The 20,700-nt window shown below is 44.9% G+C and overlaps 1 protein-coding gene and 1 long non-coding RNA gene across 4 annotated transcripts; one reads left to right on the top strand and one right to left on the bottom strand.

The window, feature by feature from the left end:
- Nucleotides 1-1,100: 1,100 nt before the first annotated feature.
- LOC109548189 (uncharacterized) lies at nucleotides 1,101-16,361 on the bottom strand. The gene is made up of 3 exons (XR_004525904.2): nucleotides 16,234-16,361; nucleotides 7,159-8,389; nucleotides 1,101-1,466 (listed from the first exon to the last, which is right to left on the bottom strand). It is a non-coding gene; the product is annotated as an uncharacterized lncRNA (long non-coding RNA).
- Nucleotides 7,801-18,885, top strand: GNPDA1 (glucosamine-6-phosphate deaminase 1). Of its 3 annotated transcripts, none has more exons than XM_019924613.3 (7): nucleotides 7,801-7,902; nucleotides 8,763-8,892; nucleotides 11,872-11,973; nucleotides 13,147-13,329; nucleotides 14,335-14,519; nucleotides 16,327-16,501; nucleotides 17,410-18,885. In XM_019924613.3, the coding sequence occupies exons 2-7, from the start codon at nucleotides 8,769-8,771 to the stop codon at nucleotides 17,508-17,510; spliced, it is 870 nt and encodes a 289-aa protein (XP_019780172.1). In that variant the 5' UTR covers nucleotides 7,801-7,902; nucleotides 8,763-8,768; the 3' UTR covers nucleotides 17,511-18,885. The 3 variants fall into 3 exon arrangements, with proteins under 3 accessions (XP_019780172.1, XP_073658733.1, XP_073658732.1); XM_073802632.1 differs by lacking the exon at nucleotides 7,801-7,902 and adding an exon at nucleotides 8,131-8,237; XM_073802631.1 differs by lacking the exon at nucleotides 7,801-7,902 and adding an exon at nucleotides 8,493-8,589.
- The last annotated feature ends 1,815 nt before the right edge of the window (nucleotides 18,886-20,700 follow it).

Genomic DNA, 20,700 nt, shown 5'->3' with positions numbered 1-20,700 from the left:
CTAATATCCTAATATGGTAAAAACATTTTTATCATGAAGCTGTGATTCACCAAAATATATATTTGTATTGAGACCACAGAAACAATTTTATCTTGAATGCTGGATATTTTAACTAAATTTATAATTGTGTTTACATTAATTTTGGATGTTTTACCTTTGGCAGAATGAACTTCTTAAAGCTTTATTTTGATTCCATGAATTGGTTGAATAAAAATCAAATCCCCATTGGAGTTAACTGATATACTTAAAACACTGGATGACATTGATATCAAACTGGCATTATTTAGCTGTTTGTAAGGTTGTTCTTTTGCCCATGGAGCCCACACATTAACAGTTATCACTTCTCTTTGGATATGTACAAGGAAACTTGGAATAAAAAATGAACAAGATTAAAACAAACTCACAGAAAAAGAGATGAGATTTGCAGTTACCAGAGGCAGGGGGTGGAAGGAGGGGGAGTTGGCTGAAGGTGGTCAAGAGGTACAAACTTCCTTTTAAAAGATAAATAAGTACTAGGGATGTAGTGTACAACATGATTAATATAATTAACACTGCTGTACGTTATGAATGAAAGATGTTGAGTAAATCCTAAGAGTGCTTATCATAGGTAAAAACATTTTTTTCTTTTATTTTGTATCTATGAGATGAAGGATGTTCACTAAACTCATTGTGGTAATCATTTCATGATGAATGTAAGTCAGATCATTATGCTGTACACCTTAAACTTATACAGTGCTGTATGCCAATTATATCTTAATCAAACTGGAAGGAAAAATCTTTCCCAAATAAGTGCACCAAATACACATTTTGGCTGAATAACAATGTTTATATCAGTATTTGACCAAAGTCGAGGTCAAAATGCAATACTACAATCACAGAATGAACTTCTTGGATATCAGAATAAAGTCGAAATTTTATTTTAAAAATAAAGAGTTAGGGCTTCCCTGGTGGCGCAGTGGTTGCGAGTCCGCCTGCTGATGCAGGGGATGCGGGTTCGTGCCCCGGTCCAGAAAGATCCCACATGCCGCAGAGCGGCTGGGCCCGTGAACCATGGCCGCTGAGCCTGCGCGTCTGGAGCCTGTGCTCCGCAACGGGAGAGGCCACAACAGTGAGAGGGCCGCCGCAAAAAAAAAAAAAAAAAAAAATAAAGAGTTAATGAGAAATTTTTACTATTTTTGTTGGAGATAATACAAATATAACTTTTGGTGGATGTTTCCATAAAGGTACAAACGACGTTTATTCAAAGTTGAAGCAAAGCATGAATAATTCTATGGAAGGCGTTGGTGGTCCTGCCTGTGCTCTGCATAATGTGCTCAAGAGTACCTGATGTTGGGACTTCCCTGGTGGGCCAGTGGTTAAGACTCTGAGCTCCTAATGCAGGGAGCCTGGGTTTGATCCCTGGTCAGGGAACTAGATCCCGCATGCCGCAACAAAGATCCTGCAGTCCGTAACGAAGATCCCGCGTGCTGCAAATAAGACCCGGTGCAGTCAAATAAATAAATAAATAATTTATTTATTTATTAAAAAAAAAAAAGAGTACCTGATGTCTTTTCTTTTGAGATTGAAGTAACTGTCATGCAATGTTCTCCTACTTCAGCATTTACACTATTCTAACTAAGCGATTTAAAGCTTTTTGTGATTTTTTTTTGGCATTCAGTATTCTTTACTTCTCCACATTCAAAAACCACTGGCTCTCTAACAACTGCAGTTGAGAGAATCCTCCATTTATTTGAAGCACGGACATTATGCTTCAATTCTGAAGAAAAGGACCCCAAAATTCTTGTTGGCTTTTTAAATAATGCACTGAATGAAGTTTGTTCCTAGTTTTCAGTATCAATTTAGCGATAGGATTATGCAAACAGAAAGAAGAACCAACAGTGTTGCTGCAGTACTCCATTGCTTAAAGGAACTTGTTGAATGTGTTAAAGAAGAATTGATGGAAAATGTATCCCTTTTATTACCAAAGCTGTTTTTAAAAGGGAAAACATTATGTAAGCAGGGAAATAAATTTCAGCCCAAAGTGGATAATTATTGCAGCACTTGTTATGATTATCTTTTGAAATGGATTTCATCCATTGACAAATTCAATTCTTTTACGTGGATGTTACTAAATACGCTTTTAGTGTGGAAACAGGTGGAATCATCAGGTGCAGTGTTGAAGAAAAAAAGAATAAACACTGATGACAATGCTCCTTTTTGTTTGTGCACATTTTAAAAAGTTATTGATCAAAAGGTACAATGTAATCCTGAAGAGTGGAAAAGCAAGTTATGCTGTGAAAGACTTTATTATGGGCTTCAACCAATGAAATTTGAAGAGTAATTCTCAGAGTTGTTAACTTTATGACAAGTTGTTAACTTTATGACCAGCCAGTTCTATATACTGGCTCATAATGCTAACGCTGAGCAGGATTTCTCATTAGTGAATGTTCAACGGCCAAGAACACAATAAGTTAGACGTGACCCCTAAAGAAATCGTATCAAAATGTAAATAAAACACAGACTGTAACTCTGAGGAATTTTATAAGCAAATCCTGCAAAACAAAGATTAAGAGCTTCAGTAGTTGTGGCACGCAGGCTCTTTAGTGGCTTGCGGGCTCTAGGGCACAGGCTCAGTAGTTGTGGCGCATGGGCTTAGTTGCTCTGCGGCATGTGGGATCCTCTTGGACCAGGGATCGAATCCATGTCCCCTACACTGGCAGGCAGATTCTTAACCACTGCGCCACCAGGTAATTCCCCAAAATTTGCTTTTAGAATAAGTATGTCATGTGATATTTTTCTTTTATCTCAAAGTACATATGCACAGGCAAGTAGCCATAATTCAAATTTAACTGGATATCCTGTGTTTTTGTTTCTTAACTCTGGAAACAGTACTCACCCAGCCTCAGTCCATTCCTGCCTCTGATCATCCCCGTCTGTAATGCCACCCTCCTCCTCTTCAGCGACCAAACCCTGATTCTCTTTCAAGGACCATCTCAAAACCCTAGTAATAATAATGATCCCTTAGTGACAGCTAACTCAGTGCCAGGCACCGTTCTCAGTGCCTTACATGTATTAAATCATTTATTCCTCCCCTGAGGTAACTACTCTTGGCAATAATAGTCCATACAATAAGGTAGGTGTTATTTTTCCTATTTCATGGACGAAGCAATTAGTCAGAGAGAAATTGACTTCCCAGAAGTTAACCAATCGGTAAGTGGTAGAGCTGGAATTCAAAGCCAGTGTGGCTCTGGCATCCATTCCTGGATATGCCACCCAAGTCTGTCCGGCTCTGACCGATGTGGCTCTCTTGGGGCCGTGACCTGCTTCCCCATTTAACATTTGAACAACACAATCAAGCAGTTTATTACATTGTCTTCCCCTTGTTAAGGAGCCTGAAATTACTAAATTCGTTCATATTTCCCCATTTAAAAGGAATTCTGCAATAGCCAAGAGGTAGAAGCAACCTTAGTATCCATGGACAGATGAATGGATAAAATAATATAGTATGTACGTATGTATGTGTGTGTATGTATCTATGTATGTATGTGAGAACACTGTGCTAACTGAAGTCAGTTGCAAAAGTCAAATACCACATGATTCCACATATATGAGGGAACTAGAGTAATCGAATTCATAGAGACAGAAAGTAGAACGGTGGCTGCAGGGACTCGGGGCAGGAGGAAGTGGAGAAGTTGTTGTCTAATGGGTTTAGAGTTTCAGTTTGCCAAGAGGAAAGAGTCGTGGAGATAGGTTGTACAACATGAATGTACTTAACACTATTGAGCTGGATGCTTAAAAATGGTTAAGATGGTAAACTTTGTATGTTTTTACCATAATTAAAATTTTTTTAAAAGAAAGAAGGAATTTCACCTTTGCCTTCTCAGCCTCTCCCCTCTCTTCTGCTCTCTAGGAAGCCAGTTTTGGGCAGTATCACGTCTAGGTTTTTGCAATGAGAGAGAGGAAAAGAGAGACACCTGGGAAGCCAAACCCAGGTGTCTGCATCAAAAAAGAGACATTTACTGTGAGGAAAAGAATGGAGGTAAGTTGAAGGACGGGCAAGGTAGTCACCTACTTTGGCTGGTTATGTGGGATGGGGTGCTGGGGCAGAGATTTTTTTAGTTAGGAGTTTAGAATGAGCAGTGGAAAAGGTTTCCTGGTAACAGTAAAAAGAATGAGGCAAGGAGAATTTTAAGAGGTGCTCTGGGTTCTGATTTGGATTGTCTTTAACATTCTTCTAGAGACATTACCAACAATTGTAAGTGTTTTGGGTTGCCGGACTGTTTCTTTGAATATAACTCTGGTGAAAGGATAGAAATAATAATATGAGATTAAACTATGTGAAATTGCCAATATTTAGTTTTTTGACCCAGAAAAATGACTATTTTTGTATGATTCAATCTAATAAGTGATATTTATGGAGCAGCTACCACGTGTCAGGCATAGTTTCAAATGCTTTCCACGTGACAAGGTATTTTAATGCTCAAAACAACCCTATGAAGTAGCTACCATTACTCTCCCTATTTTACAGTTGAGGAAACTGGGGCACAGAGATTAAGAAAGTACCCCAGCTAATAAGTGGTTGATCTAGCATCTGAACCCAATGGGCTCCAGAGCCAATGCTCTGAAACATGTGGGGCTTTGGCTTTTACGTGCAAGGTAGTGAGCTAGGTGGTATGGGAAATGCAAAGATCAGTGAGAAACAGCTACAGGGAATGAAGGTAAGACATGGCCTCAGATAATTAGAAAACAGCAAGTAACAGGAAGACAGGCTCAGCAGAAGCCTTGGCAGGGGATTCCACAGACATGGCAGAGGGCAGCACAACGTGGGAATGTGTGGTCTGAGGAATGGAGTCTCTGGTGGGTCAGATGACACACCTCCATGCACAGGGGAGAGAAACAGGGGTTGAATCTCCTGCTTAACACCTACCCCACCTATGGAATTTTCCTGAGTGTGTTATCTATTGCAGCATAACAAATGACTTTATAATTTAGCAGCTTAAAACAACAAATGTTTATTATCTCACAGCTTCTGTGGGTCAGGAATTCAGGACTGACTTAGCTGAGTGATTCTGGGTCTGGGTCTCTCATGAGATTTCACTCAATATACTGATCAGAGTGGCACACTTGTTGCAAGTGACAAACCTATACATTATAATCACCCAAAGTCCATAGTTTACATCAGAGTTCACTCTTGTACATTCCAGGGTTCAGACAAAAGTATAACCACGTGTATCCACCATTACAGTGTCATACAGGATAGTTTCACTACCCTATAACCTCTGTGCTCTACCTATTCATCCCACCCTCCCTGCTAACTCCTGGCAACCATCTTTTTATTGTCTCCATAGTTTTGCCTTTTCCAGAATGTCATAGGGTTGGAATATTACAATATGTAGCCTTTTCAGTAACACACATTTATGTTTCCTCCAGGTCTTTTCATGGCTTGACAGCGCATTTCTTTTTAGCCCTTATTGTAATTATTGCTTTTCAGCCATTAAGTTTTGGGGTAATCTGTTATGCAGCAATAGATAACTCAATATTCTCCCAGAGTTTCCCCTAACTAGCCTCAGGGAAGAAAAGATATTATTTTTATACTCCCTCATTCATTCACCCAACTTAAACCCAACAGAGTATATTTGGCTTTGGACATGCTAGATCTAGGCAGCTCAAATGATGTCACAGGGCTTTGTATCACTTTTCTATTGTTTCTACTTTCCTCACTGGTAGCTCTAAGCTTTCCTGGATTTCACAGCTCAAAATTCCTGTAGAAGAAAGGTATCTCCCCACAATACCAGCATAAACCCCAAGGAAGACCTGAGTCATCTGCTGTAACAGTGAGTCATGTTTTTAATCTCAAGACACAGAAAACTCTACCAGCAGTGGCTTAAATAAATACCACACGGATATTTGTTATTTCCTTAGAGGAAGTCCGGAAGTAGAGGTCTAGCACTTGTCAAACATCAAGGACTTAAGTTCCCTCTATCCTCCACTCTACCTTCATGCTTATTGCCTCATAGTTATAATATGGCTTCCCCAGCTCCAGGCATCACATCTGCCTTCACCACAGGAAGGAAGGAAAAGGAACAGAGACTGCATAGATGAACTCACAAGCAAAAAACCTGGGGTGGGGAGGGACTCACAGTTCTTTTAGTTAGCCAACTTTAGTTCCAAAACAAGAGGATGGAAGGATGGGTATGGGTAACAGTTTAAACCGAGGCATGGAGTGGGAGGAGCCTGAGGAGGGCAGAAGGTTAGGGTAGAGAGTATTTCAGGGTTAGAGAGAGAGAGCTGTAAGGAGGGTAGGAGGAAATAAGGGGTATTGGTAACATGGCTAGCCATGCTATGATATGCTAACACAGTCAGCCATCAGTTTCCCCAGGAAATTGGTTCCAGGACGCCCACAAATACCAAAATCCATGCATGCTCAAATCTTACATAAAATGACACAGTATTTGCATATAATCTACATACATCTTCCCATATACTTTAAATCACCTCTAGACTACTTATAACACCTAATACAACGTAAATGCTATGTAAACAGTTGCCAGGCACAGAGCAAATTCAAGTTTTGCTTTTTGAGAACTTTCAGGAATTATTTTTTGAATATTTTCCATCTGAGGTTGGTTGAATCTGTGCATTTGGAACCACAGATATGGAGGGCCCACTGGTTTTCATTTAATGCTTACAACAGCTACATGAGGTCACTATTACGTAATTTCCACTCAATTCCCAAGTTCCAGATAAGAAAATGAAGAGCTGGAGAAGCTGAGTCATTGGCTTGAGTCACTCACTCAAGAAATGGATATTGGCAAGACCAGAATTTAAACCCAGGCCTTCCTGATTAGTCCGCATGCAAAATCAAGAGCCTCTAGGCTTAACAGACACCTGCATTGGTTCCCTACAGAAAGGGTAACTCTGGGGAAACAGACCCAATTAGGTCCCATGAAGTCACTTCCTGTACCATCTGAGGGCAAGTGCTGCAGACCTGAAGGTATCATCTGAAGTGTTTGGAGATTGGGATGGGAACCTCACTGTGAAACATCTGCAATCCTCAGGCTAAGATGAGATTTCTAACTGAATTTTAAAAAACAAAAGACACCTACACCAACACTGAGGCCAAAGAACAAGTCCCTCTAACTGTGTTAGCTCCACCGCCCGGGCTCATCAGGGCCTCACCATTAGAAGCCCACTCTCTCAAGCTGCTCCGGAGTCGCAGCGAGGCCCAAGGAAGAGGCGAACCAAGTCACGGGAACTGCAGGATGTGGTTGCCCAGCTGACTGTGGACCACACGTGTGGTGTGTTCTCATTTCTGTAAAATACAATGTAAGGATATTCACGAAAAATCACTGAGGATGTAGTCTAACCTGTTAGCAATGATTACCTTAGGGTGGGAAGTAGAGGAGACCAGGGGCCTACATTTTTCTCTAGTTCATACTGCTGCAAAGATGGATTTTTTTTTAAGGTAGAAAAAATCCAATTATATTTAAAACAAAAAAGCAGCAATAACTAGGTAAATAAATGATATCTAAAAAAATAAACTGAAGGCAGAGCCAAGCCCAGCCCTAGAGGAAGCGAGTCTGCTCTTCCTCCCGCGCCCCACCCCCAGCACTGAAAACCCTGCCCCAGCCCCCGGCCTTGGGGACTGCATCCCTGGGAGCGACCTGGGACCCCCCCCAAGTCTCCCTCCTCCACCAAACCAGTCTCCAAGCCCCGCCCCCCACGGCTTTTCCGGGGCCTACACAGCCCCTGTGCTAAGAAAATGGGAGCCCCTGGCCCGCCGGGCAGAGCCCTCCCTGGAGCCGCAGCCCCTAGAAGTCAGCCCCGCGGGCAGAGCGCGGCACCGCGTGACCTGCAGCCACATGACCCACGCGGGGCGGGGCCGCCAGCGCAGTCGCTGCATCAGCCGCGGGAAGCGTCCGCGTAAGTGGGGAGCGGGGTCCGCGGGGACCCTCCTCGCGGGCGGGGGTCCGGGCGCTGCCCAGCCTCCGGCAACCTGGGGCCGGGACCCCCAGCGATCCGTTCGGGTCCCTCCCCGGGAGGGGCGATGGGATCGCCATTGGGGTGGGGGAAAAACTCCTGTACCCCACGGACCGCGGATCCGGCCACCTCAGCCTTGGCCTTCCCACTCTGATTTGACCGCAGTGCGGCGGGGAGGACTAAACGCCCTCCTTCCAGAGCGATTACCTTTGCCGCGTGTTCTTTGGGGGAAACAGGATCTGCAAAGCAAGGCAGGCCGCTGGGAGCGCCCCTCTCTGGTACTGAAAGAACACACCTCTCCAGGCCTCCACCTGCTCTAGTGAGCCAAGATGATCCCATGACCTCTCTATTTATTGAGGAAGAGTTCAACAGTAGAGTATCTAGCCAGGTGGGGGTTGTCGAGGGGTGGGGAAGGGGGGCCTGGGTCGAGCTGCAAGAGGATAGCCAACATGTTATATTGAATACTATGTGGTTTACATGCATCTTCTCATTTCACATTCACCATCATGAAATTTGTCAGGTAGGTGCTGTTGTCCCCATTTTCCCGTAAGAGAAAACAAGCTCAAAGAACTTGGGTCCTTAACCAAGGTCCTGCAGTTGATCAATGGAGGAACCGAAATTGGAACCCAGGTCTGTCCCACAGCAGCGCCTCCCGGTGGGTAGTGGAGGCACTTGGCCCAGCCTGTCAATGCTCTGTGAACTTCCCCTTCTGGGCTCAGACAGCATGGAGAGAAGGGCTTCTCCCCTCCACCCCTTTCTCCTTACCCCTTACCACTGATTCCTTTTGTCACCTACCCCTGCAGGACAAGATGAAGCTCATCATCCTGGACCACTATTCTCAGGCCAGTGAGTGGGCAGCCAAATACATCAGGAACCGCATCATCCAGTTTAACCCAGGGCCAGACAAGTACTTCACCCTGGGGCTCCCTACTGGTGCGTTGTGGGATGGGGAGGGTGGGCGAGGGCATTATGGGCTTATAAGGGGCCAGGTAGGTAGGCCCATTCAGCCAAGGGACTGCAAGGAGGGCTCTGAGGTACTGGCCCTATGAGTGAACGACTCCCCTGCCCCCGGACATACGAAAGAGGGGACCCAGCTTCCTCTGGGCTGGTTTGTTGCTGCCTGCTCCTGAAGAGTCCTGGAGTAGAAGGGATCTTGGTTAGGCAGGAAAAACTTTGATTTTTAGGCTATATCCTAAGCCAGCCCTGTCAGTCAAGTCTCCTTAACAGAATTAAGTCCTAATACCTTAAGGCATACGTTTTATGTAATGAATTAATTTCTCTTCTCTGCATCTAGAGTGCTACTAACTAAGCGCCATCCTTGGGAGAATTGAGAAGATAGTCACTCAACGCATTTTCTGTAAGGCTTAGTTAAACACAGGACCTAAGTGAAAAACAGTCCTAGTTTCTTTGGGGAAAAAATCAGAATGTTGCCTTTATGGGAGGATATTTTAAACCCAGTTTTTCAAGGCCAATGTTCTGATTCTTTCTTTCAGAAGTGGGGTGGATTTGCCTCAGTGACCAATCCACTATTGCAGGAGTCTTCAAGCTTTTTCTGTATACGGCCAAATAATAAATATTTTACACTTCACTGGCCATACACTTTCTGTTGCAGCTACTTAACTCTGCCCTTGTAGCTCAAAAGGAGCCATAGACAATCCAGAAATGAGCATGGATGTCCGCCGGCACTGACATTTGAGTTTATATAATTTTCATATATCATAATATTCTTTTGGTTTTTAAAAAGTTTTAAAGTGTAAAAACTACTCTTAATTTATGAGCTCTACAAAAACAGGCAGCAGGCCAGATCTGGCCTGTGGGCTGAAGTTTTCCGACCTCTGCTCTAGCGGTTTGTGGGAACAGTATATTCAGGTAGGTATCTGGTGAAACCACCAGCGTCTCAGACTGTGTCGGGGCTGTGCTAACATCCTGTTTTCTAACTGTGGAGCCACCCTGGGTCAGAGTCTGGGCTTCTGCTGAAACCCCTCCCCATTTCCCCATCGTCTGCAAAATTAGATCCAAGCCCCTCAGAGTGGTGTTCAGGGTCCTCCAAGACCTGGCCCCTTCCTGACTATCACACTTGAACCAGCACAGCATTTCCATATGGGTTCCTTGGAACATTCCTACTGTTAGTTGAAGCACCCTCAGGGCTCTGGGTGGAAGCCACAGAAGCCGACTCTGGCTAACTTAAGCAGAAAAGGAATTTATTGGCTAGATAGTGGAAGCTCACAGAATTGATGGGAAGGCTACACGTTTGGAAAATGGACATGATGAAGCTCAGGGGGAGGACAGGGAAGCTGTGTGGCTCAGCCATGGCTAAGACCATGTCACAGGGATAGGCTGATTATTTTGTGTGGATGGGGCTGCCACTGTCATTCATTCAGCAGGTACTTATTGAATACCTGCTGTATGCCAAGCTGTTCTAGGTGCCAGGGATACAGCAGTGAATAAAAAGAACACAAATTCCTGCCTTCCTAAAGCTTGAATTATGGTGGGAGAGACAGATAATAAACAAGTGAATTAGCAAAATATAGAGTATGTTAGATGGTGATAAGAGGGAAGGAGAAAAATGAAGCAGGGAAAGGGGCTAGAGAGTGTTTAGGCAGAGGTGGGAGTTACAGTGTTGGATATGGGGGCAGGGAAGGTCTCTCTGAGAAAGTGACATTTGAGTAAAGGCCTAAAGAGGTGAGTTAGCTATGCAGATACCTGAAGGAGAGCAGTTGCAACAAACACCATGTGCAAAGGCCCTGAGGTAGAATTGCTTGAAGCAGGATTCCTAGCTGGGGAGAGAGTTAGCCAGGGGCCAGGTTATACAGAGCCTTTGTTAGGACTGATTATAACTCAGAGTGAAATGAAAAGCCATTAGTGGGTTATGAAAACAATGATCTGATTTGGGTGGGGCTTTTTTCTTTCCATCTTTTCATTTTTAAAAGTTTCATGCATTCAGAAAAGCTGAAAGAATAGTACAGTACCATCTACCTAGATTCACCAATTGTTAACCTTTTGCCACATTTGCTTTCATCTCTTGTGTCTCATGTTCTGTCTGTACACACACACATACACGCACACATTTCTTATAAGCCACTGGAAAGCAAGGTCCAGAGATCCTGACACTTTACCTCTAAATCCTTTAGTACATATCTCCTCAGAATAAGGACATTCTCTTATATAACCACAATACTATTATAATACCTACAAAAATTAAAAATCATTTCATAATATCATCTAATATATAGACTATATTAAATTTTTTCCCCGAATTGTCCACATTTTTTTAGAGTTTTTAAAATAAAATTAATCCCAGTGTCCAGTCAGGCTTCATGCATATTTAGTTTCTTAATCGACAGCAGTCCTCTTGCCTTTTTACGGGTTTTATGACTGACTTTTTAATGACACTCAGCTCGGGTTTGCTGCTCCGAGGGGAAGTCTTCCCCAAACCCACAGGCTAGCCTGTACCACAGCCGACATTACTGCTTCGTGTCCCCACTCCTAAACAGTGAGCTCTTCCAGGGTGGCTGCTGTGTCTCTCACTTCTCTGCATCCCCATCACGTACCTCTCATGTACTGGTTGCTCAGGGAATGTCATGTCAGTAATTAAGTCTGACATTCACTGAGGTGCTAATCACAGTCATTTCAATCATCAGTGTGCTGAATGCTAGGGATTCAGCCATGAACAAGACAAGACACAGCCCTTTCCCTCCTGGAGCTTACAGTCTAGGGGGGAAATAGGCATTAAACCAGCACTTAACGGATGGCAGTTGGGATTGAGCATTGGGCAGGACTTCAGATCTGATTTGTTTCTGTCAGGTCTGACAGGTTCTCCTGGTGGAGCATCCCTGATTCATTCCCGGGCGCCCTCTGGGCTTCCAGGAGCTGGGGGCTGAAGGGGGTTCATGGCTGTGGCCTCTCTTGCAGGGAGCACCCCACTTGGCTGCTACAAGAAGCTGATTGAATACTACAAGAATGGAGACCTGTCCTTCAAATATGTGAAGACTTTCAACATGGACGAGTATGTGGGTGAGTCTTGGGAGAATCGTACTCCTCCCCTCACAGGATCGGCCCAGGAGAGGACGGGGGAGGTCTCAGGGAACCAGTGGCATTTGGGGGTAGGCTCAATTGGTGGTACTGTATCTTCCAGGCCTTGGTTCACTCAGCTATGACATGAGGCTAATAAAGCTGACCTCATGGGCTGAAAGCATTAAGTGATATAACAGGTGTGGAAGCTTCTTGATCAGAGCAAGCACTTAATGAATTCCAGCATATCTCCTCCCCTGCCTCGTCCCCAACTCCATGCCATTTCTTTCCGGAACAAATGGCTGCAAAGGGGATCTGGGGTCCCATGGCTGGGGTGTGTGCTCCCCCTCACACCAGTGTCTGTGTCTGGACTTTCTCTCTACTGTTCATCTTCCAGTCCCCTTCCTGCCAAGTATACTGGGAAGGGAGCTGAGACTGGTGTCCTTTCCACTGATGAAAAGTGGCACCTTGGGCTTCTGTCACCCTCTCCACCTCCACCATCATTTTGTAATGGTTTTAATTGTGGTAAACTACACGTAACATAGAATTTACCATTTTAACCATTTTTATGTGTACAGTTCAGTGTTAAGTAGATTCACACTGTTGTGCAACCAATCTCCAGAACTCTTTTCATCTTGCAAAACTGAAACTATCCATTAAAAATCAACTGCCCATTTCCCCGCTCCTCAGGCCCCTGAAACATGCACTTTAAACACTCTTTTTCTTCTTAACTGAAAAAAATCTTTTTTTGGAAGCTCTGAGATAATTCTCTCCAACCACTTGGTGTTCCACTTGGGGTTCAGGCTGAGCAGGGTGTAATGGGGGGGTGAATGGTGAGGTGGGAGGCACAGGGTAAGGGGTGTTCTTGCTTCCTTTCCTGATGGGCCCAGCCCTCCCCCGCAGAGGCTAGCCCACCTCCAGAGGTCCAGACTGATCCTGGCCTCCAGCCATTCTCTTGTGAAAAGGAGATCAGAATGAGGGCCCAGGCCCATGGTCATGGGCACAAGGACACCAGCTCAGCTTACTCCGAGTGGCTGGGGGTGAGAGGGCTACTGCCCAAGGCTCCCCGATGGGCTCTTCCCTGAAAGTGTCTCTGGGGTCTGGGAGTATCCTGCCATCCTTGGGAGGGTGCCCTTGCTCAGCCTGGCATGACTGAGTGCAGCCATGGCCCCACAGGCCTTCGTCGAGACCACCCGGAGAGCTACCACTCCTTCATGTGGAACAACTTCTTCAAGCACATTGACATCCACCCAGAAAACACCCACATTCTGGATGGGAATGCAGCTGACCTTCAGGCTGAGTGTGATGCCTTTGAGGAGAAGATCAAGGCTGCGGGTGGGATTGAGCTGTTTGTCGGAGGTGAGCTCGACACCGCAGCAGATGTCCAGGGCAAACCCAGGGTGGCTGGAACATAGGAGAAGGGGACAAGACCCATGCCTGTCTGCAAACAGCTCCCTCTCTCTGCACCAGTGACAGTGGGGTCACTCATTAGCCTGAGGCAGCAGGGAAGGCACAGAGTGGGAGCCCTGGTGCCCTGCCCTGCCTCTGCCGCTCAGAAACTTTGTGATCTGGGGCATCTCCTCTTTCTGCAATTTGATGCCTTGTCTGTAAATCGATGGATTTGGATTTGGACTCCAAGATTCTCTCTATTCCTCAGGCAAGGTTTTATGGATCAGTCATGGGACTTAGTTAAACATAATCACAGACTCATGTAGTTCCAGAAGATTCCACCATCAGCCCCTGCATGCTAAAAATAGCAATTGAACCCCAGAGAAGTTTTGTGACTTGCCCAGGGTCAGCCAGCCAGAGCAGTGGAGAGAGGGTGGGGACCTAGGGTATCCCGCTCTCAGGTTTATGCCTGTCCCTGCCCTGAGTTGCCCTCTTACACTTCCATCTGTCAAGGCCTCTGGAGTCCCCCATGGGGGGTGGGGGTGGGAGGCTGAAGTCGAACAGTCTTTGACTGCTCCAGATTTAACCCTTCTTTACTTCCAGGTGGGGAGGAAATGGCTAGGAGTGCTCATGTTCTGAGATCTTATAAACTTGGCAGCCCCTTTCCAGGCCCTGTGTATGTTTTCTTCGGTGTGACTCCATCCCAGCAGGGATAGAGAAGTGGCAGGAGAGAGAGAAGTTACACTTGGATGATCTGGGGGGCAGAAGCTTTTGGGATTGCTCCGTACTTAGCTTTCTGAGGGTGGCAGCAAGTTAACAATGTCTGTGTGTGCCTCAGCTAGAAATGAGAGGGGAAGATCATATGCTTGGTTTTCAAGGATTTTTTTCAGACCCCAGGTGGGGAAGGAGAGATTGTCCGTTCTTGAAATCTTGGATCCCTGGGACTGACAGGGCTGCCCTGTCTCTTCTGGGCAGGCATTGGCCCTGACGGACACATCGCCTTCAACGAGCCGGGATCCAGTCTGGTGTCCAGGACCCGTGTGAAGACGCTGGCCATGGACACCATCCTGGCCAATGCTAGGTTCTTTGATGGAGATCTCGCCAAGGTGCCCACCATGGCCCTGACGGTGGGTGTGGGCACTGTCATGGATGCTAGAGAGGTAAGGGCACAAGGGGGGCTGGACTTGGCTTTTTGCTGTTAATTTCAACTATACAGGTACCACCTGAATCCATTTTATTAAAAATGAAGACATTGTAAATAAGGCTAAAATCCCAACTGACCCTATCACTGCCGTCCTTCCTCTCTGGAAGTAACCATTCTTCCCAGTGTGAGGTGAAACCTTTTCAGCACTGACTGCCCAGGAGGCCACAGGCTCCTGGTCTCTGCCTACCCAGCACCACTAATATCAGAATATGAATTTGTACCTGTCCAGGTACTGAGAGGGGCCCTCTGGTTCCCTGCAGTTGGTGGAGGCCACTGCTTGAAGGGAGCTCCCCCTGCAACCGCAGGATGCTTGTGGTTATAGCCCTGTGCTCAGGGAGTCATAAATGTGGAGAAGTGTGATTGAAATAGTGTCTTGAACTGAATTGAGTCTTTCTATAGAAATTTGGGTATCATTTGAATTTTTTGTAGTTCCAATTTCCTTACTTTCATTAGAAGCATTTTCTCTTCCTTTCTGATATATTCAGTGGGAAGCAGCTACAGACATTTTAGCTTTAGGTTTCTTTGCCCAAGTCTGTAAACAAACATGTAAATCATTGAAAAAGTTTCCCTGTCTAAAGTGATTTTTTGTGAAATAAGCAATGGCAGCAATTTCTGTTGGGTAACCTTGAATCAGTACCTAGGGAGGTCATTCTGCTGTTTTTGGCCTTGCATCTTATAAACACTACAGTTTGAGGGCTCTTCCTGTGGTGTGCAGAAAGGACCTGGGGATGGAAATCTGGAAATTCTTTTTTTTAAAACGAGCTCTGGGGTCCTGAACAAAGAGTCACATTCTTTCTATGCCTCTGTTTTCTCATTTCAAGAAAGGAACAGTAAATCCTGCTCACAACTCCATGGCAGAAGTGAATTACAATGAAAGGATATCTGGAATGCTGAGTTCTTTATAATCACTTTCTGGCACTTAACATTCTTTTTTTTTTTTAATTAAAAAAATTATTTATTTTATTTATTTATTTTTGGCTGTGCCTCACGGCTTGCAGGATCTTAGTACCCTGACCAGGGATTGAACCCAGGCCCTCGGCAGTGAAAGCAAGGAGTCCTAACCACTAGACTGCCAGGGAATTCCCACACTTAACATTCTCGATATTTTAAGTGTTGAGGGGAGTCTGTGCCTGTTTTACTTAAACAAGAAGCATTACTCCAAGTCACATGAGCAGGTCTAATACTCTGAACTGAAAGTGACCAGATTAAGGGGCAGCTTTATTGGCATTCAACCTTAGCAGCCACACAGATAACTCTCACCATTGCTTCCAAGGCCTCCCTGGAGGCGCAAATCAGGACCCGTCTTTTTCCAGTTTGCCACTGTGGAAACTCACCCAACCTAGCGGCCCCGGGACCCAGTGTCAGAACCGTTGGGATAAGGCGTGGGCCTCTGTTTGTACGGCACATCTGCTCCCAGGGCACTTTCACGGTCATCATCAAAGGTGCCAGGAGGCACTATCATGTGGTGGTCAAGAGCATGGACTCTGGGTTAGAAATGACCTGGGGCAAGTTACTGAAACCCCCATCACAGAGTCCACTCCCTTATCCTAGAATGTGGGGATAACAGTGCTCCCCATCTCAGGCTACTTGTGTGACAGAGCACACAGAGCGTGGAGCAGCGTGCCACGTGCTAACGACTTACAATGACACATAACAACAACAGTCCTTACGATTGTCCTGGGTGGCCACCAGGATTCAGGTGTCTAGACTCCCCGTTCCGCTGCTCCTTCTCCTCCATCACAGGCTTGTTTTCTGATCCCCAGGTGATGATCCTCATCACGGGTGCTCACAAGGCGTTTGCTCTATACAAGGCCATCGAGGAGGGAGTGAACCACATGTGGACCGTGTCTGCCTTCCAGCAGCATCCCCGCACGGTGTTTGTGTGCGACGAGGATGCCACCCTGGAGTTGAAAGTGAAGACCGTCAAGTATTTCAAAGGTGAGGGTGGGGTGGGTCAGGGAGTAGGTTGCCAAGTTCAGGTGTGCCAGGAGAGAGGAGTGGATCTAGCTTGCATGCTCTGGCCACTTTGACAACTATGATTTTAATAAAATCAAACCCTCCTCTCAGAATACAGTTTTCTCTTCCATCCATGACTATTTAAGGGTCCATTTCTAGAGACCTGTTTGCTCTGAGGAGGAGGAAAGAGAATGAAATGAAAGTGGTAGTTCAAGGGCAGTTTGGTAATCTCCTTGCAGCGATACTGAGCCTCAGGTTTTTTATCTTTCCAGATCTTGTACAGGCCTTTTCCTTGTAGTCAAGGCACTGAACTGTCATGCACATCTTTTTTTCTTCTACTTAAAGCGGACACTCACTGCTTTAAATAAACTTATGGGAAAATCCTCATTTACTGAGCAGGCAAATTAGGAATTTGTTCTTTGATGAAAAGATTTTTTTTTTTTTTTTTTTTTGCGGTACGCGGGCCTCTCACTGTTGTGGCCTCTCCCACTGCGGAGCACAGGCTCCGGACGCGCAGGCTCAGCGGCCATGGCTCACGGGCCTAGCCGCTCCGCGGCATGTGGGATCTTCCCGGACCGGGGCACGAACCCGTGTCCCCTGCATTGGCAAGCGGACTCTCAACCACTGCGCCACCAGGGAAGCCGAAGATTAACCTTATAATGGCCAACTCTCCTAGAGACGAATTTATAACAGTCCCATGGATTCTAGCATTCATTAGGAATAAAAAATTCTTTTCCTATTCTTAGGGTGTTTATCGTTTGGGCCCACAGACGAAAGATGATGAGTATCAGTTCTAGGACAAAATTTGAGAGCTCCTGGATGTTACTGTTGATAATCATGGAACTCTGCCTCTACCTGCATTAATGACTTTTGTTTTTAATTTTTTGTAGGTTTAATGCTTGTTCATAACAAGTTGGTGGATCCCTTGTACAGTATCAAAGAGAAAGAAACAGAGAAAAGCCAGTCTTCTAAGAAACCATACAGTGATTAGCCTGTGCTAATCCTAGTGCCAAGTACCTCATTGGGACAGGCAGGTCTTTCTGGAAATTGTCTTTAGGAGGACAGAATTGTATTTCTTTAATCTAGTACGGTTACCCCAGATAAGTGGGTGAACTTATTATTCTTGGCTATGCAGCGTGGAGTCCAGTCATGGAGTTTAGCTACTTGGTTGTAACTTACTGTTAATCAGAAAAAAAAAAAAAAAAAATCACTCCATAATTTTGATGTTGGCCCGACTAGGGGTTTTTAACTTTTTGCTCTGTCTCTGACACTGTTCACGTGTACAATACACTCCTGCTAGTAAGTTCTATCATTATGTGCACTGATTCTCAATTGGGAGGGAGTTAGGGGCTTATGTATATGGGACAAAACCTCTTTGGAGAGTCCTGAGAGCCCCTCTTGAGCAGGCCTGCCCCTTATTTGGGAATCACTGTTTTAGATTAAGGAACAAACACTCTTAATGTCTAGAACCAGTATAAGGAAGCGGTCCCTCTGGTCAGTAACAAGTGCCATGGGAAGGAAACTATCCCTTACTTTCTTTCCCCAGTTTTTACTGCTCTTTCAGTTGGCCTTTCTGTGAACTCAGAGGACTCCTTGAGGGAGGATTTGGGTGGGTAGGACTAAGAAGAAGGCTTTTGCTGATAAACTCAGAGCCTCAAGGGGCCCAGCCACGTCAAACTCCCCTCCATCAGGGACCTTCCAGCACCAGGAGGAAGGCGGAAACGCTTTTCCCACCAGAGCCCTGTGTTTTGTTCCAAGGTCTCACTGTGGCACCTCTCATACGTGCTCTTTCATAAGTCCACAGGGCCAGCAGATACTGTCAAGTTCAGCGTTGTGTTCAGTCAAGGTGATGGAGCCAGGGCAAGCAGCTTAGTTGAGTTAGAAACAACACACGAGTCACATGTTCTACATCCCTAAGAGCTGAGTGCCAAGAAACATACCAACTGTTTCTAAAGTTGCCTAATGTCCTTTCCCCACTGAAAATACCCTGCCCTTCTAACCCTCCCAGGTTCGTGTGGCATGGTCTGATGTTCCCAGAACATCAGGAAATACAGTGCTTTTGCTCCTTTATCCTTCACCCCTTGTTCACAAGCTGTCCACTGCTCTGCCTTCTTTTACTCCTCTGCCTTGATGGTTTGGATGCTGCCTCCTCCTCCCTATCTCTGTGCCCATTTGAAGCTGCTGCTGCCTCTATTTCTGGGAAAGACCTTTCGGAGCCTGGCTCAGGCCTCTCTTTAAGTGCTGTGTTTGGTACCAGCATTTCACCTTTAGCTTTTATACGTGATTGTGCTGTCATTCTGTCTTAAGCTAATGGATCAATGGACTTGTTTACAATATTTTCTATTAAATCCAGTATTTTCAAGTAAGATGTGTTGTTTGTGGACTTCCACCCCCAAAGGTCAGAAGCTGGTTTGGGTTGATATTTATGTATTTTGAGAATAGCTAGCGAGCAAAGCTTCATACTCACTCCTCACAGCAGCTCGGCAGGAAGTCACAATCATAGCAACTGTTGATCTTCTTCAATCACCCGAGGGGAAAATAATCAAAATATTTCATAAAAATGAAGTGCCTGTGTGAAAAAATGGTAGGAATGAACAGATGAGCAATAAAGTATCCGATTCTGGCTCTACTTGGCGTCCAAATGAAGATATGACTGTTAACTAGAATAAGGCAGATTTGTGACCAGGAGGGATGTATCAACTGCAAGGTATGGAAGACAGGTTTATGGGTTTTTTTTTAGTTAAAAAAGTCAATATAATGGAACATCTTGGGTCAACGTAACCAACTGAGGTATAAGTAGAAGTTGAAAGAAGGGTTTACTTTTTTAAGAACTGTATTAAGATAACTTACATTCCCATAGAATTCACCTGTTTTAAATATACATTCAATGATTTTTATTAAGTTTATGGAGTTGTACAATTCCTCACCACAGTCCCTCTCTATCATCCCCAAAGCTCCCTACTCCTACCCCAGCCCAGGTGACCACTCATCTACTTTGTCCCTATAGATTGACCTTTGCTGGACATTTCATATATAAATGGAATCATACAGCAGACATCTTTTGGATCTTCTTTGGCTTCTTTCACTAAGCATAATGTTTTTGAGGCTTACCCATATGACATGTAGCAAGCATCCATTCCTTCTTATTGCTGAAGAATATTCCATTGTATGGATATACCACATTTTGTTTAGCCGGTAAAGAAGGGATTACATTTTAAGTACATATGTTAATAGGAAAAAAATCATATTAGAACGAAATGAGAAAGGATTTAGTGATGACAGCTAAGCTGGAGATGTCTGTATGAACTCAGGACCTTAAAAAGATCTGTCATGGGAAAAGAATCTTAAAAAGAGTGGATATATGTATATAACTGATTCACTTCACTGTACAGCAGAAAGTAACAACATTAAATCACCTACACGCCAATAAAAATTAAAATAATAATAATGATTAAAAAAAAAAAGATCTGTTTTTCCCAGGCCAGTTTCCCTGGTGGCCCAACAGCCATGTCGTCCTGCTACAACCAGCTCTTATGCAGATCAAGTGGGATGTATACTCCTGGGCCAGACTGGGCCTCTGATACCACTCAGGGCTTCTTGGAGAGGAGAAATTATATGTTTTGGGGGCAGGGATCACAGTGGGCCTGGAATATCTTGTTCCCAGAAAACAAGGATGCTTTCAAAAATGTCCGAGGCAGTACTGAGAGGACAAAGCAGCCTGTTTAATGAAACTCCTATTGGCCAGGTTGTGACAGTTTGATCAATAAAGAAATATTAAATACAGCTAAATGAAAGAAGACATACAGATGGCCAAAAAGCACACGTAAAGATGCTCACCACCACTAATTATCAGAGAAATGCAAATCAAAACTACAATATCACCTCACACCAGTCAGAATGGTCATCATCAAAAAGTCTACAAACAGGACTTCCCTGGTGGCACAGTGGTTAAGAATCTGCCTGCCAATGCAGGGGGCACGGGTTCGAGCTCTGGTCTGGGAAGATCCCACATGCCGTGGAGCAACTAAGCCCATGCACCACAACTACTGAGCCTGAGCTCTAGAGCCTGTGAGCCACAACTACTGAGCCCACAAGCCACAACTACTGAAGCCCGCGACCCTAGAGCCCGTGCTCCGCAACAAGAGAAGCCACCGCAATGAGAAACCCGCACACCACACGAA

The sequence above is a fragment of the Tursiops truncatus genome, chromosome 3 (genome assembly GCF_011762595.2).
Source record: "Tursiops truncatus isolate mTurTru1 chromosome 3, mTurTru1.mat.Y, whole genome shotgun sequence".
Lineage (NCBI taxonomy): Eukaryota > Metazoa > Chordata > Mammalia > Artiodactyla > Delphinidae > Tursiops > Tursiops truncatus.
This window is presented reverse-complemented; position numbering and strand designations above follow the sequence as displayed.

What these genes read in the sequence shown, in the direction of transcription:
- GNPDA1 (XM_019924613.3), top strand. Translation starts at nt 8,769, where the DNA reads ATGAAGCTCATCATCCTGGACCACTATTCTCAGGCCAGTGAGTGGGCA. An exon ending in GATTGAGCTGTTTGTCGGAG is followed by an intron (nt 13,330 to 14,334) that starts GTGAGCTCGACA and finishes TCTTCTGGGCAG; the next exon opens with GCATTGGCCCTGACGGACAC. An exon ending in GACCGTCAAGTATTTCAAAG is followed by an intron (nt 16,502 to 17,409) that starts GTGAGGGTGGGG and finishes AATTTTTTGTAG; the next exon opens with GTTTAATGCTTGTTCATAAC.